The 16,726-nt window shown below is 43.2% G+C and overlaps 1 protein-coding gene across 1 annotated transcript in view; it reads right to left on the bottom strand.

The window, feature by feature from the left end:
• LOC124555083 (filaggrin) overlaps positions 1 to 16,726 on the bottom strand; it is a 359,850-nt gene that overhangs the window by 113,487 nt on the left and 229,637 nt on the right. Inside the window, exon 7 of the mRNA XM_047128876.1 lies at positions 3,142 to 4,107. Within this exon, the coding sequence (XP_046984832.1) occupies positions 3,142 to 4,107 (966 nt within the window). The remainder of the gene's footprint in view (positions 1 to 3,141; positions 4,108 to 16,726) is intronic.

The raw sequence follows: 16,726 nt of genomic DNA, 5'->3' as shown, positions 1-16,726 counted from the left end.
CGATCTAAGACAAGTATGTAGCAAAATTATCCAAAGCCATAGATGAAATTGTGAATAAACAGCAAGTGCATAAGTTAAACAGAATTTTCTTCTTCCTGCTGACTACACAATTTTTTGATATGACATATAATTCCAGAAGCAAATGAAATATCTTCAATACTAACTCATTTCGAAATAAAATTTCACCTGACAGCAACATGCACTAAACTCAACTTTAATGGTATTACTCAGGAGTGGACTATGGACTATTATTTATGATTATGTGCATTAAGTAACTGATAAATTACATGTTTTCAGGCCCTATTTTTATGGTGCACTATAACTATAAAACAGAAACTGTTAAAATATAACTGCAACAAAAATACATACAATAAATGTATTATAATTAATTCTCTCTTAATTATATCTTCAGCAGTTGCTGTATACTTTTATCTAACACAGTTACCCAAATATGTCACAATCCTCCACATTCATCTCTACCAAAGAAATGTTCTGGCAATTTAATTCTATTCTGAAACACCAACATCAGCAAAAGAGGTATCTGTCTATTCATGTGACTCATAAATCATGCAAACCATCGATACATATCACTACTAAGCTCTGATGTACACTACATGTTGCATACATCATTATAGAGGTATCTTACCTGCACTACCTCCAAATTTACACACTGCTTTCCATGCAATTACATATAAATTGCACAATAAAAAATAAAACTGGGCTAAACAAATCAATAATTCCACTGTCAAAATCAATTTCACAGTAAAAATTCCCATGCAAAATACGTAAGAACACCAACAACATTAAAAAAGTTCACATTCCTACAAATTAAACAACATAACCCTTCTCTCCTAACTAAGGTTTGCCAAATGCTGCTTATGCTGTCTACATTTCTCTATTCAGTCCATTTCCTGCCTTGGAACAAAACAACTACAAACTAAGGTTTATCTCATTTATGTTCTACATAGTTAGGGTCAGATCTTTTCCAAGAACATATCAACAGTCTCGGGTTTGCAACTGCAGGATGTGCTATCATCATGCTCCATCTCACTGTTTTCTTATCCAGTTGTTACCAGTACAATTTGAATGTGACATTTCAATCATCAAGAGCATAAGATCAAATTATTTTTGGACTTAATTCCAGACTTAGGCAGTCTAAATGGTCACAGCAGACCTCACCAGTCCAATCCCAGTTTAAAAGCCCATGTATATGAGTACAGGTGCTCTCATGTATACTTACTAAACAACAACAATTACCAACATTGACTCATTCTATTAATTTATAAACTTTGGATTAAAACTAGGAACTAAAAACTTCTGAAAATTATCCAGTTTTAAAATAATTTGTCCACAATGTACTGTTAACCAAGGACTCCAACAGATCACACAACACACATGTGATAACAGTTCTCTGCTCCAACCATTATTTATTTAAATCCACTACATGTTCAATGTTCTATAACCACCACCAACAGATAGATTTTGTTCTATGAGCATCACAGATCATGTATGTGACATGTCAGTGACATCTTTTTGGCAGACAAAGGTAACAAGAATATTGCGTGCCATCTTATTTGACTAACGCAATACATACAGTTGCTGTATGCTGCCATAATGCACCATGTGTGTTTCTCGCTATGTACTAGAAACATAATTGTTCATATGACAAACACAATCTAGTAAACAGAATGAAATCCACCAAATTATGATGGCATGACCGCTGACCATATAGCGGGCTTAAAGAATGACTGAAAGGAAAAAAATCAATGTTATACATGTACTGTCTACTCCTTTGAAAACAAATTTGTTCACAAGAATAAAAATGGCTTTAAAATAGCTGGTTAGTCGCAAAATAACAATCACAGGATGTTTCTGGACAGCCACATCACTCAGCTGTTAGCAGCACACATTTAGGTGAAATCTCATTTTGCTGTGTGGAGTTGTAAAACTTATGTCGCTTTTGACGTTACTTGACAACTTTGTCAAAATTGTGTGTTCACTTTGGATCAGAGAGTCATATGAAGATGGGCAGAACCCAAAATGCATAATGGAAAAAAAAGAAAAGGTCCAGAAACATCAAGAAACTATTATTTTGTGGCCAACCTGCTATTTTAAAGCCATTTTTATTCTTGTGCTTACAATGGTCGCACAGGTCTACCATAACTTTCAGTCATGTCTATGATTCAAATCTGTTCATTACAACTACTAACACTGATTAATTAATAAAAAATAAACATGTGATTTACATACATGCATACTGCATTCAGTTACTGGGCGAGAACTATGAACACAAGACACAACAAGACAAATAAGCACCTCTCACTCATCAACAGTTATAAATTCACTGCCAAGTTTCTGTCTGTGTGAGTGGTGGTGTAAGTATGGCTTTGCAGCCTTTCCATTTCCATCAGACAACTTTCCTCAGTGGCAAAGGTGATTGGTAAGCATGTTTTCTTATCTTTGTTACATCTGCAAAGGTAGATGACAAAACAGTGTTTCAGGTATTAATATATAAGAGGCAACATTACCCTTTCCTCTGTCAGCACCTACTAAAAGTTATCAAAAAAGGCTCTCCAGACAAAGCAAGCTGAATTTAAATGTAGGAGTATTCCCAAACAAACGAAGGACTAACTGGATAAGCGTAGAAAGTAACTGAACCATTCGCAGAAATTTTAAGACGCTTTTTTTCTTTCTCCAGAAAATGTTGAATGGTTAAGGTATTGATGTATCTTTAAGCTTGCCTCTGTTTATACAACAATTTTTCTCAGGAACAAATTACTTTCTTAACAATTATATAATTGTCTATGATTCCCTACATAGTCCTTTCCTACCAACATGATAATTACTGTAGGTCAGTTCATAACACTGCATTCTTAAAGAAAAAAAAAAAAATCTCTCTCTCTCTCTCTCTCTCTCTCTCTCTCTCTCTCTCTCTCGCTCACTCACTCACTCTCTCGCTCTCTCTCTCTGTATGTGTGAAACCAAACCACAATACTGTTTATGATGAAGCTAACGCATTAACAGAAACTTACAGTGGATTTCAACACACATTCCTCAACTGAGTTAAACTTTCATTCTACTTATAACTAAGCATCTGCTTCTAACAGGTTTTCTAGAGAGAATAAAAGCACACTAACAGACCTTTGGTGTTCCACTTTCTCTCAGAGGTTGTGGTGATTGTGGTAATCCTTTCAGTTCAGGTCCAACAGATGAAATCATATCATCATATGGAATATTGTTTTTCGTGGTGTCCTCCTGGAGATTGCACCTCTGCCTGGGAATATCAACGGGCATGAATGTATTCGAGTGACTCTTCTTGTTTCTAAGTGCAGATGGGCTACATGGAGATGTAGCTGGTGATGATGCAGAGGGACTGGAGGTTGGTTCTTCACTGCTAGAATTTTCATCATTACTTAAAGTCTTATTCGATGAAGCCACTGACTGAGCTGGTCGTTCTATACTCGCAAAATTATATTTGTGAGGTTGCTTCTTTTGTTGGTGCACCACCGGCTCACGATATCTCGACTCAGATTTAGTTTTTCTGTGCATTAGTGGTGTTGTAATGTTCAGAACATCATCTTTAGCTGTATCTAACAGTTCTTTAGACACTCTACTTCCAGAATGAACACCTAAAGAATTTGATCCATGTTTTGTATAACACTGTGTTGGAGGAGTTACAAAATTAATGTAATCTGTTGTGCCAGTTCCAGATGTCTGCCGACTACTACCCCCACTGTGATACTTCCGCCGAGCCTGTGGTGTAGACTCCACAGAACGCATTCCTGAATTACCACTCCCTGTTCCCAGGAAATACTTTTCATGCATTGAATCATCCTCATCTTGATGCTGATGATATTTTTCTCGGCGTTGCATAAAGCTATAGCTTCTTGCAAGAGGAGCTGGTAGTTGGCTTTGGTTTGAATGACGCAAATGGATGTCATGGCCAAACTGGTAGCCACCAATAGCTTGGCTACTTTCTGCTACATCGAAACTCCTCTGTTTGGCAAGCAAGGATCCTTGATCCCTATGGTGACTTCCAGCCAAATGTACAGATAACAAACCATATTTGTCAAGACTACTTCGTTGCTGCTGCGTCAAGTGGGGGACCTAAAAAAAATGAAAAATAAAAATAAAATCATATACAACCCCCCTAACTGCATTTTCTTTTCTCTATGTACTCTCTCTCTCTCTCTCTCTCTCTCTCTCTCTCTCTCTCTCTCTCTCCCTCCCACTTACACACACACACACACACACACACACACACACACACACACACACACAAAGTATGACTTTTGCAATGCCAACTGCTCCAACATCATTAATCAGAAATTATGCTAATACCCTAAAAATGTAAATTACATGGTTCTGAACAAAATACTTATCTCAATACAACTGAAAACACAATATCACTTAATAAAATGATTTCAAAAAATACACTCTTATACACCCTGTGACAATTAAGTCTCTTTCTTGTTGTTTCAATTAAATAAAAGATTCAATTATATGTCTAAAACAACTCCGGCAAAGTACATAAAACAGAAGACATCAAAATGTACAATTTCGAATGCTTCATAAAAATTCAGACGCACAGCACCAAAATTTCTTCTCCATGACAACAGTAAAAACAAATCTCACACTCATAAAATAACAAGTGTGACAACTTGATACTAGTGCCAAAATTAAGTTGAGACCTGTGTAGGCTATAGCAGGCAAATGACAGCTTCATTTTTATCATTGTTGCTATGAAAGAGGCCTCAGGAGCATGTTTACAGAAGAATATAAAACTAATGTGTTCCTGCTATAGTCTTGAGTATAGTTCACCTATACATCATTGTGTAACAGTCCAAGGAAGGAAGAAACACTAGGGTTTAACATCTCATCAACATCAAGGTCATTAGAGATGGAGCACAAGCTTGGATTGATTCAGAGATGGGGAGGAAGTTGACTGTGCCCTTTCAAAGAAACCATCCCAGTATTTGCCTGGAGAGATATAGGGCAATCACAGAAAAACTTCATCAGGATGGTCGGATGTGGATTTGAACTGTCATCCTCCCAAATGCGAGTCCAGTGTGGTAACCACTGTGCCACCTCACTCGATGCGAGTACGCAGGTATATTATAGAAAACAACAAGAACCAAAAATTCTTCCCAAAACTGAAAAAGTATGAATAAATGTTGCTTCAGTCTTTCTACACGAAGTAATTGGAGGAAAAACTGAAGAAGACAACTAATGAAACCTCCTGGCAGATTAAAACTGTGTGCTGGACCCAGACTCGAACTCGGGACCTTTGTCTTCCATGGGCAAGTGCTCTACCATCTGAGCTACCCAAGCACAACTCACAACCCATCCTCACAGTTTTAATTCCGGCAGTATCTTGTCTCCTAACTTCACAGAAGCTCTTCTACAGACATGGAGAGCTTTTGTGAAGTTTGGAAGATAGGAGACGATGTACCGGCAAAATTAAAACTGTGAGGATGGGTCGTGAATCATGCTTGAATAGCTCCAATGACAGAGCACTAGTCCGCAAAAAACAAAGGTCCCGTGAAATCAGCAGCAATGGAAGCGAAACTCAAGAAGGAGGGAAACTAAAAACGGAAGGAAATCCTAGAAAACTACTATGGAAGGGGGTGTTGTATTCCCCAAGAAAGAGCTTCAAATGACCAATGTCATCTGGCTGACACTGATAAACTCAAGGACACAATCGGTTGAGCACATGTCATCTGCTAAAAGGGAAGATATATCCGGTGACCACTGTAAACGGGCACATAGCGGATTAAAATAGGGGCACTGAAGTAAAAGGTGTCTCACTGTCCACGGTTGAGAGCAATGAGAATCACCACTTAAAAGATGTCGATGGGAAGAGGTTTTACGTCCCATAATTTATTATCAGGAAGTGTAGACCAATGTGTGTGCCATAAAAGAGTAACATGACGACATAAAACGCTCTGTAGATCAGCAAAGGGAACCATGCATCCAGTGGGTCAAGGAAGAGAAACTGCAGCCTTGGCCACTATATCGGCTGCCTCGTTTCCGTGAATACCCACGTGCCCTGGGACCCAGAGAAATACCACAGAGACTCCCCCCCCCCCCCCCCCCCCAAGTGAATCTGGTGGACCAGAGGATGGAAGGGGAAAAAGAGCTTGGAGGTTGAGAACAGAGCTGAGCGAATCCGAACATATAATATACTGTAGCTGCTTATGGTGGCAGATGAATTGGACAGCCTGGATAACAGCATAAAGCTCTGCAGTAAAAACCAAACACTTGTCGGGAAGCCACAATCTATTAGGGGTGTCGCCATCAATATAGGCACTCCCAACACCAAATGTCGTCTTTGAGCTGTCAGTGTAAATAAATGTGGCATCCTCCATTTGTGTACATAGAGCAGCAAATGCCTGACGATAAACTATGGGGGAAAGGGGGGTTGGGGTGGTACTATCCTTGGGAAGCCAACAAAGGGCATGGAGAAGGCAACCCCATTTGTCAAGAATATTTTAGGAAAGTGGAAGGAAATAGAACATAACAGTTGATGGATGCAGACTCCCTGTGGTAGTAAATATGAAGGGCGGCCTGCATACCCTAAATCCAAGGAGGTGTCAAAAAATAGGGCATGGGTCGGATGGGCAGGCATGGAAGACAGGTGACTAGCGTAACAACTCAGTAGGACAGCTTTCTGACTGGACAGTGGAGGTACAGAAGTCTCAGTGTAAAGGTTCTCCACAGGGCTGGCATAAAAAGCTCCAGATGCTAAACGCAATCCACAGTAGTGGACAGAGTCGAGACACCGAAGAATAGACGGCCATGCAGAGGAGTAAACTATGCTTCCATAGTCCAATTTTGAGTGCACTAAGGTGTGGTATAGGCGGAGGAGGACCACTCGGTCCACTCCCCAGGAGGTACCACTCAGGACACAGAGGGTGTTGAGGGATCACATACAGCAAGCTGAAAGATATGAAACATGGGAAGACCAGCACAGTTTTCTGTCAAACACAAGTCCCAAGAATTTGGCGACGTTGGCAAACGGAAGGTCGACAGGGCCTAGGTGTAGGCAAGGCAGAGGAAACTCCATACAACACCAAAAATTTACACAGACAGTCTTACTGGGAGAAAGATGGAAGCTGCTTTCAATGCTGCACGAGTGAAGGCGATCGAGACATCCTTGAAGACATTGTTCAAGAAGGCTGGTCTGGTGAGAGCTGTAGTAGATTGTAAAATCGTTGACAAAGAGGGAGCCCAAGACACTGGGAATGAGACAATCCATAATTGGATTTATGGCGATGCCAAACAGAACAACACTCAGCACGGAGCCCTGGGGCACCCAGTTTTCTTGGGAGAAAGTACGGGAGAGAGTGGTGTGCACCCGTGCCTTAAAGGTGCGATCTGTCATAAATTCACAAATAAAAATGGGTAGCCGATCTCAGAATGCCCGTCCTCCAACAGGAGAGAGCAACAAGATGGTCAACTGCAAAACGATGCTTTCGGAAACCGCAATGGGCTGGTGTTAAAAGGTTTCTGGACTCCAGCCACCAGCCTAAATGGTAATTCACCATACGCTCCAAAACCTTACATACACTACTCATGAGACATATGGGGCAATAGCTAGAGGGGAGACGTTTGTTCTTTCCAGGTTTTGGAACAGGAATGACGATAGCTTCCTGCCATCTTCTGGGGAAGGTACTGTCAGTCCAAATTTGATTATAAAGGCGAAGGAGGTGACACAGACTATGGTATGATAAATGCAGCAACATTTGGATGTGGACACCATCTTGTCCTGGGGCAGAAGGGAGAGAGGAAGAGAGTGCATGTTGGAGTTCCCACACAGAGAAAACAGTATTATAGCTTTCACGATTTTGAGAGGAGAAAGCAAGAGGTCGCACTTCCGCTACTCGTTTCTTCGGCAGAAAGGCCGGCGGGTAATTTGAAGAGCTCGAAATCTCAGCAATGAGTTAGAAATTGTGATTGGGTCCACTAAGGAATCATGTGTGACAGTGAGCTCAGGGATTGGGGAGAAACTAGACATGCTGGATAACCGTTGAATTCGACTCAACTACAGATGAGGAAGAGAAGGAATAAAAGGAGCTGGTAAAGAAGTCCCAGCTTGCCACCTTGCTATTGCAGATGATGTGATGGCTCCGCGCACGTAATTGCTTATAGTGGACACAATTGGCCAATGTAGGATGGTGGCGGAAAACACAAAGAGCATGTCTCTTCTCGCGTAATGCATCACAGCACGTCTTGCTCCACCAAGGAACTGGAGGGCGCCAGGGCAAAGGGGAGGTACGAGGTATTGAACATTCCAAGACTGTAAGAATAACTTCCGTGACATGAGTGACCTCATCGTTGATGCTAGGAAGGTGATGGTCACTGAATGTCGCTAGAGAGGAGAAAAGTGTCCAATCGGCTTGGGAAAACTTCCAGTGTCTTGGGCACATAGATGGCAGTTGTGGCTGTAATCAAAGAACACATGGAAAATGGTCACTCGAGTGTGTATCAGCAAGAGCGAACCATTCAAAGCACTGAGCTAGCTGAACAGTACCGACTGAAAGGTCCAAATGAGAGAAGTTTGATGTGGAGACAGACAAAAATTTCGGTTCCCCTGTATTGAGGCAAACAAGATTTGCTTGGTGGAAGAGGTCAATCAATAGGGAGCCTTGCGGATGAAGACGCGGAGATCTCCAAAGCAGGCGGTGGGCATTGAAGTCCCCAACCAGCAAATAGGAGGGCGGGAGCTGTCCAAGGAGATTGGCTGTTGCTATTGGTGTGGACGATGGAATGTATATGGTACAAAGGGAGAAGGTGTATCCAGAAAGGAAAAGACATACACCGACAGCTCGGAAGGAACTGTTTAAGGGGATTAGGTGATAATGGACAGTACCATGGAGAAGAATCATAAGTCCCCCGTGTACCGGTGCCATCAACAGAGGGGAGATCAAACCGGACCAATTGGAAATGAGGGAAGACAAAGTGATCATAGGGCTGTAGCTTTGTTACCTGAAGACAGAAGACAACGGTGGAGTAGGATCGTAAGAGGATCGACAATTCATCCCAGTTGGAGCGAAATCCGTGGATGTTCCAATGGATAATTGACATAGGGCGGACAGAAAAGGGAAAAATCTCATCACAGTTGCTGTCAACTCAACAACTGCTGAGAGCCGGCAGCCAATGGTGTGGAACGGAATTCAGCCAAAAGCAGAAGATCCTGATCCATAGGTTGCTCAGGGGCAGCTCCTGCTACAGTGATTGGCTGGTTGATTGGCTGCCAGCGGTGCATCTTGGCAACACGGAAGACGGCTGAGAGCGGCTACTGCTGGGTGGCGCTGTAGATGAGTCATGCTGTGGTGGAGAAGGAGAGGAACTTCGTTTCTTTTGAGCCTTCTTGGAAGCAGAACGGTGAGAGGAGGGAGGAATCGACGGTTGGGAGGTCAGGGTGTGTAAAAAATATTCGCAAATGGGCTCTTTTTTGGAAGTCCAGGCGTCCGATTTTGGGACCTGTGATTTGGCAGGAGCCGATGAAGAGTGAGCCTGATAGTGAGCAGGCAATAGTGGGGAGGATGAATGGGCGATCTTTGGTAGGCCAATCTAACGACTGTAGAGCACTAAAGGTGAGATCGCAAGTCTGTGTGGCTACTTTCTTAGTAGGCCAAGGAGATGCAAGGACAATGCGTCGCCCATACAGTTGATGCAACAAGGGGATGGAGGTGGACAGTCACCCTCATGGGCATCCCAGCCACATGTAACACATTTGGCTGGATTGGAACACGACTGGCGGGTATGATTAAATCGCTGACACCAATAGCAACGTGTAGCATTCGGGATGTAAGGGCGAACTAAAATTATCTCATATCCCGCTTTAATGTTCGATGGAAGTTGAACTCTGTTGAACGTCAAGAAAAGAGTACGGGTCAGTACCAAGTCATGACTCGATGTACGGCCATTACGCCCTGGTCAGCTGGTCAGGCAGGTAGTGTTGAATGTCCTTGTTGGATAATCCATTGAGTGAGTGTGTATAAACCACCCTGCGTGATGAATTTCAAGTATGGAGCGCCTCCATCCGGACAGGAAAGGTGTTTAGCAGTGTAGTTTGCAGCAATTTTTGTGCCTGGAGGACACTGACTGTTTCTAACACGAAGGTGCTATTTTGAAATTTGGAACAAGACTTTACAGGACCTGCCACAGCGTCGACACCTTTCTGAATAATAAAAGGGTTGACTGCGAAGTCTTGACCTTCGTCAGACCGAGAAACAACTAGGAACTTTGGCACTGATGGGAGAATTGTCTGTGGCTGAGACTCATCTAGCTTTCTCTTGTGGGCAGAAGTTGTAGAAGTAAAGGGAACCATTGCGAAAGTATTCCCCATGATTACCAGCATCTCTGATGGCGTGCTCCTTCCTCGTGGGGGCCCTCTCTGAGGGCACTCCTGCCTTAAGTGATTGTCCACACCTGAGGTCGCACCTCCTGAGAAACAGACAGAGGGGCCAACGGGCACGTTCGGAAGGTACCGGCTCAGGTAATCACCCCTCCCTGGGCCTGGCCTTTACCAGGGGGTATATAAATGTCCTACTTGTCTATCTGGGATGGGAAATTATGCGTTCTCGTCACCAGCTACGCGTGGGAATGCGTGGGTCGGCCTTCAGACATGCACAGGGAGGAAAGAAAGAGAAAGGGAGGAACAAAGAAAAGGAAAGGAGAGAGGTCTCAAATGCTGCAGCAGAGAAGAGGGTAAAAAGAAGAAGCAAGGAAAAGAGAAGGACAGAGAGAGGACAGAGACTTTCCAGCAAAGAGAGCAAAGAAAAGAAACTATGTCTTACAGTTAAAAGCGTCCATCTCTGGACGTAAGCAAGAAACATACTCCCAAAAAGAGAGAGAAGGGGAAGGGAAGAGGCAGGGGGGGGAGGTGCAGGGAAGAATGGGGGGGGGGGGGAGGATGTGGAAAAGGAAGCTATGCAGCCAGGAAAGGAGAGCCGCACTAGCTCGGGGTCCCGTGTTCGCCACGCACATATCCACAAAAGAGTTGGGGAGGTGCAGGGAAGAATGGGGGGGGGGGGGGGGAGGTGCAGGGAAGAATGGGGGGAGGGATGTGGAAAAGGAAGCTATGCAGCCAGGAAAGGAGAGCCGCACTAGCTCGAGGTCTCGTGTTCGCCACGCACATATCCACAAAAGAGTTGTGAATACCTTGGGGACAAGTTTCATATCAGTGCACACTATGCTGCAGAGCGAAAATTTCATTCTGAAGACAACTGGATGAAATACTGTAACTGACAAACAATAAATGAGAGATAAGACACAGAACCAATCTCCTGCTCACACAAACCAATACTTGGTGTGTCATCAGTAGTTTCAAGCATATAAAAACTAAATGTAGCATTGTTGTGAAACTGAAACTTCCTGGCAGATTAAAACTGTGTGCCCGACCGAGACTTGAACTCGGGACCTTTGCCTTTCTTTCAGGAGTGCTAGTTCTGCAAGTTTCGCAGGAGAGCTTCTGTAAGGTTTGGAAGGTAGGAGACGAGGTACTGGCAGAAGTAAAGCTGTGAGTGCCGGGCGTGAGTCGTGCTTCGGTAGCTCAGTTGGTAGAGCACTTGCCCGCGAAAGGCAAAGGTCCCGAGTTCAAGTCTCGGTCGGGCACACAGTTTTAATCTGCCAGGAAGTTTCATATCAGCGCACACTCCGCTGCAGAGTGAAAATCTCATTCTGGAAACATCCCCCAGGCTGTGGCTAAGCCATGTCTCCGCATATCCTTTCTTTCAGGAGTGCTAGTTCTGCAAGTTTCGCAGGAGAGCTTCTGTAAAGTTTGGAAGGTAGGAGACGAGGTACTGGCAGAAGTAAAGCTGTGAGTGCCGGGCGTGAGTCGTGCTTCGGTAGCTCAGTTGGTAGAGCACTTGCCCGCGAAAGGCAAAGGTTCCGAGTTCGAGTCTCGGTCGGGCACACAGTTTTAATCTGCCAGGAAGTTTCATATCAGTGCACACTCCGCTGCACAGTGAAAATCTCGTTCTGGAAACATCCCCCAGGCTGTGGCTAAGCCATGTCTCCGCATATCCTTTCTTTCAGGAGTGCTAGTTCTGCAAGTTTCGCAGGAGAGCTTCTGTAAAGTTTGGAAGGTAGGAGACGAGGTACTGGCAGAAGTAAAGCTGTGAGTGCCGGGCGTGAGTCGTGCTTTGGTAGCTCAGTTGGTAGAGCACTTGCCCGCGAAAGGCAAAGGTCCCGAGTTCGAGTCTCGGTCGGGCACACAGTTTTAATCTGCCAGGAAGTTTCATATCAGCGCACACTCCGCTGCGGAGTGAAAATCTCATTCTTGTTGCGAAACTATTCCCCGACAGTACAGAGTGAGAGTAAGAGCGAGCGAGCGAGAGAGAGAGAGAGAGAGAGAGAGAGAGAGAGAGAGAGAGAGAGAGAGAGATATGGAGAAGGGTACAGTGAAGAATGGTTTAGTTATAGCTTCATTGTAGGAAAGGCAAATGTCAGATTGAGATAAACTGGAATAATCCTAAGGAAATGTAATTTACACATGAAAGAGGTAGATTTCACTTGTTTAACTGGTTTGCTAGTACTGATCATCATTCTGGAACACACTGCCAAGCAAGCATGTGTGTTCAGAAGAATCAAGTGATATATTACTTACTGCCACACGTATCTGATAAAATTACCATAACAGGATGTATACGTGAAAAAGGAAATAAAGTTCCTGGATTTCTCGGTAAAAAATAAACTTTCTCCAGGATGAAAATACACTCTTTCCATGTTAAGTGACAGTATACTATTATGCGAAACTGTAAAACTTATCAATCCTTTGAAGGTTATGGTTTTATAAATCAGCATAGAATTTCCTGGCGCTTTAGGAAACGAAATTCAGGGGGGGAAAAAAAAAACACGTTTTGGATAGATGTTTAATTTGCAGCAACATGTACACTGTATATTTTCGTGGTATGAAAGTATAAATTCGAATTCCACCAAACACCACATGTTACTTTCTGAAGCATTGAAATTTTGATTGTGATGCGCTTTTGTAAGCCAGTCATAGCTCATGTAACGTGATCTCGCCAGCCGATGACAGCGGATCTTCAGGGCACAGGACACGTGATGTAGTCAGCCAATAGTAACATCACTGCTCCATAGTGCAAACACAGAAATAGGAAACATGAATGGTTTATATTAATATACATAATGTTGCTATAAGAAAAGAAAAGCTTTCACATATTAGTCTCAAAGATTAATAAGCTGCAAGAGGTGCTAAGCTTTCACATATAATGTTGATCTTTTTTGCACATGTTACACTTTAAGATACATTACACAAATGTGCCAGTAAAATTTTTAACAACGACATAAATGTCTGATCTTCTCGGCTCGAAATTATTCTAAATGGTCATCCTGAAAGGGTTGACTTTTAAATGAGAGTCAAATGCTCTGTGATTTAAGAAATCCATCGTACATTCTCGCACACAGATAATTTTGTGTAAAAGGATATTTACTTTGAAAGTAACGCCTTTCAAACATTGTTCGCAATATTTTCTCGCGACCTGTTAGAAACAGGTTCATTTTAGCAGTTGCCAGAGAGTGACAGATAACAGACATCACCGCACTTGCACCGCTATGATGACGCAGGAAGCCCGAATGTTCGTATATGTAAAACATTAAAAGATCTTACATTACGACATAAAAGAAACAAGACATCATAGGATACTCCAAGAGCATCGGAATTTCGTGAACCATACTAAAATGTATAATTTGTCTTAAAGTGCACATTTGCATGTCCAGATTTGGATGTAAATTTTCTTGGTGTACCAGTATTGTATTATCTCATGTTTGGTTCTTTATTATGCCAAACGTGCTAGAAGATGAAAACGTGCACTTGAAATTCAGCGAACAGTTAAAACTAGCCAATAAGGTGGAATTAAACACTTCGTTTCAAATAAATTGACTGCCTCAGTGGAAAAGATTAATAAAAGCCAAATTTCTTTAGCAAACCAACAAAAATAACTTCATTGTTCTGCAAGGTGATTACTGCTCGACTGTCAGAAAGCTGGAAATAAAATAGCCTGAAACTAATGACAAATTTTAGCCTTCTGTAATTATGCGAATGTATTTTAATTCACTTGACAGCTCCCAGTCACAGAAATCCGTTTTGTTTTATTTGACGAGAGAGCAATAGATGAAGAGGGAACAGCAAAATCACTAAACGTCAACATGGGTCACGTGGAAACTACCCACCTCCCACTACAACTCAGACTGCTCTGTGCATCGGACCCAGATATCTGAACCGGGGAAATACAAGATAGGGACCCCCCCCACCCTTGAGCGTTTGAGGTAGGATGCCAAAAATTTAAAAAGACGACTTTTCAAAAAATATGTTCATTTTGTAGCACACATCTTTCTGAAGAGTCTGAGACATAAAACATGTGTGTTCGAGGAAATGTGAGACTTTTTATTTAATCATAAGTGTGCCAAAGTGCAGTGCACACCTCTTCACACAGCATTTTTCTATTGCACGTCACTGTACTTCACTCTGTAGAATTTAAACGTATAATATTTTGTAATGGATGCCATCAAACTAAATTCAAGGCAGTGGAAATTGAAATGTTCTGTGGTGCCTCTCCTGGTCCCAGTCGGCCGGGTTAACACCCTGCCCCTCTTTCTTTAAAAATAAATAAATAAATAAGTAAATGAAAAACTTGCAATTAATATTGGATGGGATTATTTGTAACCAGAAGAACAAGAACTGGTCAGAAAATTTGCACTCTTTATTGCTGTTTTGAGAGACAAAATTAAATACAGGATACATAAAACCAGTAAAGACAAGAGACAAGCAAGACAGTACACATTTCTTCAATCCTTAAGTCCTAGCATTTTTTTTTTTTTCTTGCTACAGCTTTACATGGAGTGCTTCCCATTCTGGGAAAAAATCTATTATCTCATCAAAGATTGTCAAACATTTTACTACATGAAAAAAATGAAATGTTGTTGTCTAATACGGAAAAAGCTGTTAATACAAATAGTAACTAAGACTGGTGTGGTTTCTCGATCTGATTAAGTGTATTTTGCCACTGTCTGCTAGATAAAACGAAATAGGCCTGCCTAATATTGCAGCAATTGTAATACACGCCAAATAAATGAGACTGTTTTGGCATTTTTTATAACACCACAGAATATAATTCACGAAGTACCAATATCAAATGCCTATTAGGCCAACCTACAAGCAAAACGTTTTGTGTTAGGAAATAGTCTCACATTTCATTCATACACTCCAGCTTCTCAAGTATGAGATTCAAAAGTAGTAGTACAAAATTTTTAAATAAACTTGGAATCATCATATTTTTCCCAAATTTGTGTGATGTCCCCATTTCTCCTCCTTCCTCATCCTAACAAACAACCTCGTCATCACTAATTCTGTAACTATTCCTGCCAGTGTCAAAACTTATTCTCCGATTAACTTCACTAACCCCGCCACAATCACCGGTTTAGTTATTCCACATATATTCTCCGGATAGGCATTATTAAGTGTTCGTACAACACGTTTTCCGCGCTACTCCCAGAACAGAACTTTAGCGGCTGCTATCTAGGGACTGTACAACTGGCCTTTACTAGAGTAACAGTCTGGCCAAAACTTTTCTGTCAAAATTTCATTTTCTTGGATACACCGAGAAGATAATACACTCCTGGAAATGGAAAAAAGAACACATTGACACCGGTGTGTCAGACCCACCATACTTGCTCCGGACTCTGCGAGAGGGCTGTACAAGCAATGATCACACGCATGGCACAGCGGACACACCAGGAACCGCGGTGTTGGCCGTCGAATGGCGCTAGCTGCGCAGCATTTGTGCACCGCCGCCGTCAGTGTCAGCCAGTTTGCCGTGGCATACGGAGCTCCATCGCAGTCTTTAACACTGGTAGCATGCCGCGACAGCGTGGGCGTGAACCGTATGTGCAGTTGACGGACTTTGAGCGAGGGCGTATAGTGGGCATGCGGGAGGCCGGGTGGACGTACCGCCGAATTGCTCAACATGTGGGGCGTGAGGTCTCCACAGTACATCGATGTTGTCGCCAGTGGTTGGCGGAAGGTGCACGTGCCCGTCGACCTGGGACCGGACCGCAGCGACGCACGGATGCATGCCAAGACCGTAGGATCCTACGCAGTGCCGTAGGGGATCGCACCGCCACTTCCCAGCAAATTAGGGACACTGTTGCTCCTGGGGTATCGGCGAGGACCATTCGCAACCGTCTCCATGAAGCTGGGCTACGGTCCCGCACACCGTTAGGCCGTCTTCCGCTCACGCCCCAACATCGTGCAGCCCGCCTCCAGTGGAGTCGCGACAGGCGTGAATGGAGAGACGAATGGAGACGTGTCGTCTTCAGCGATGAGAGTCGCTTCTGCCTTGGTGCCAATGATGGTCGTATGCGTGTTTGGCGCCGTGCAGGTGAGCGCCACAATCAGGACTGCATACGACCGAGGCACACAGGGCCAACACCCAGCATAATGGTGTGGGGAGCGATCTCCTACACTGGCCGTACATCACTGGTGATCGTCGAGGGGACACTGAATAGTGCACGGTACATCCAAACCGGCATCGAACCCATCGTTCTACCATTCCTAGACCGGCAAGGAAACTTGCTGTTCCAACAGGACAATGCACGTCCGCACATATCCCGTGCCACCCAACGTGCTCTAGAAGGTGTAAGTCAACTACCCTGGCCAGCAAGATCTCCGGATCTGTCCCCCATTGAGCATGTTTGG

The sequence above is a fragment of the Schistocerca americana genome, chromosome X (assembly GCF_021461395.2).
Source record: "Schistocerca americana isolate TAMUIC-IGC-003095 chromosome X, iqSchAmer2.1, whole genome shotgun sequence".
Taxonomy (NCBI): Eukaryota; Metazoa; Arthropoda; class Insecta; order Orthoptera; family Acrididae; genus Schistocerca; species Schistocerca americana.
This window is presented reverse-complemented; position numbering and strand designations above follow the sequence as displayed.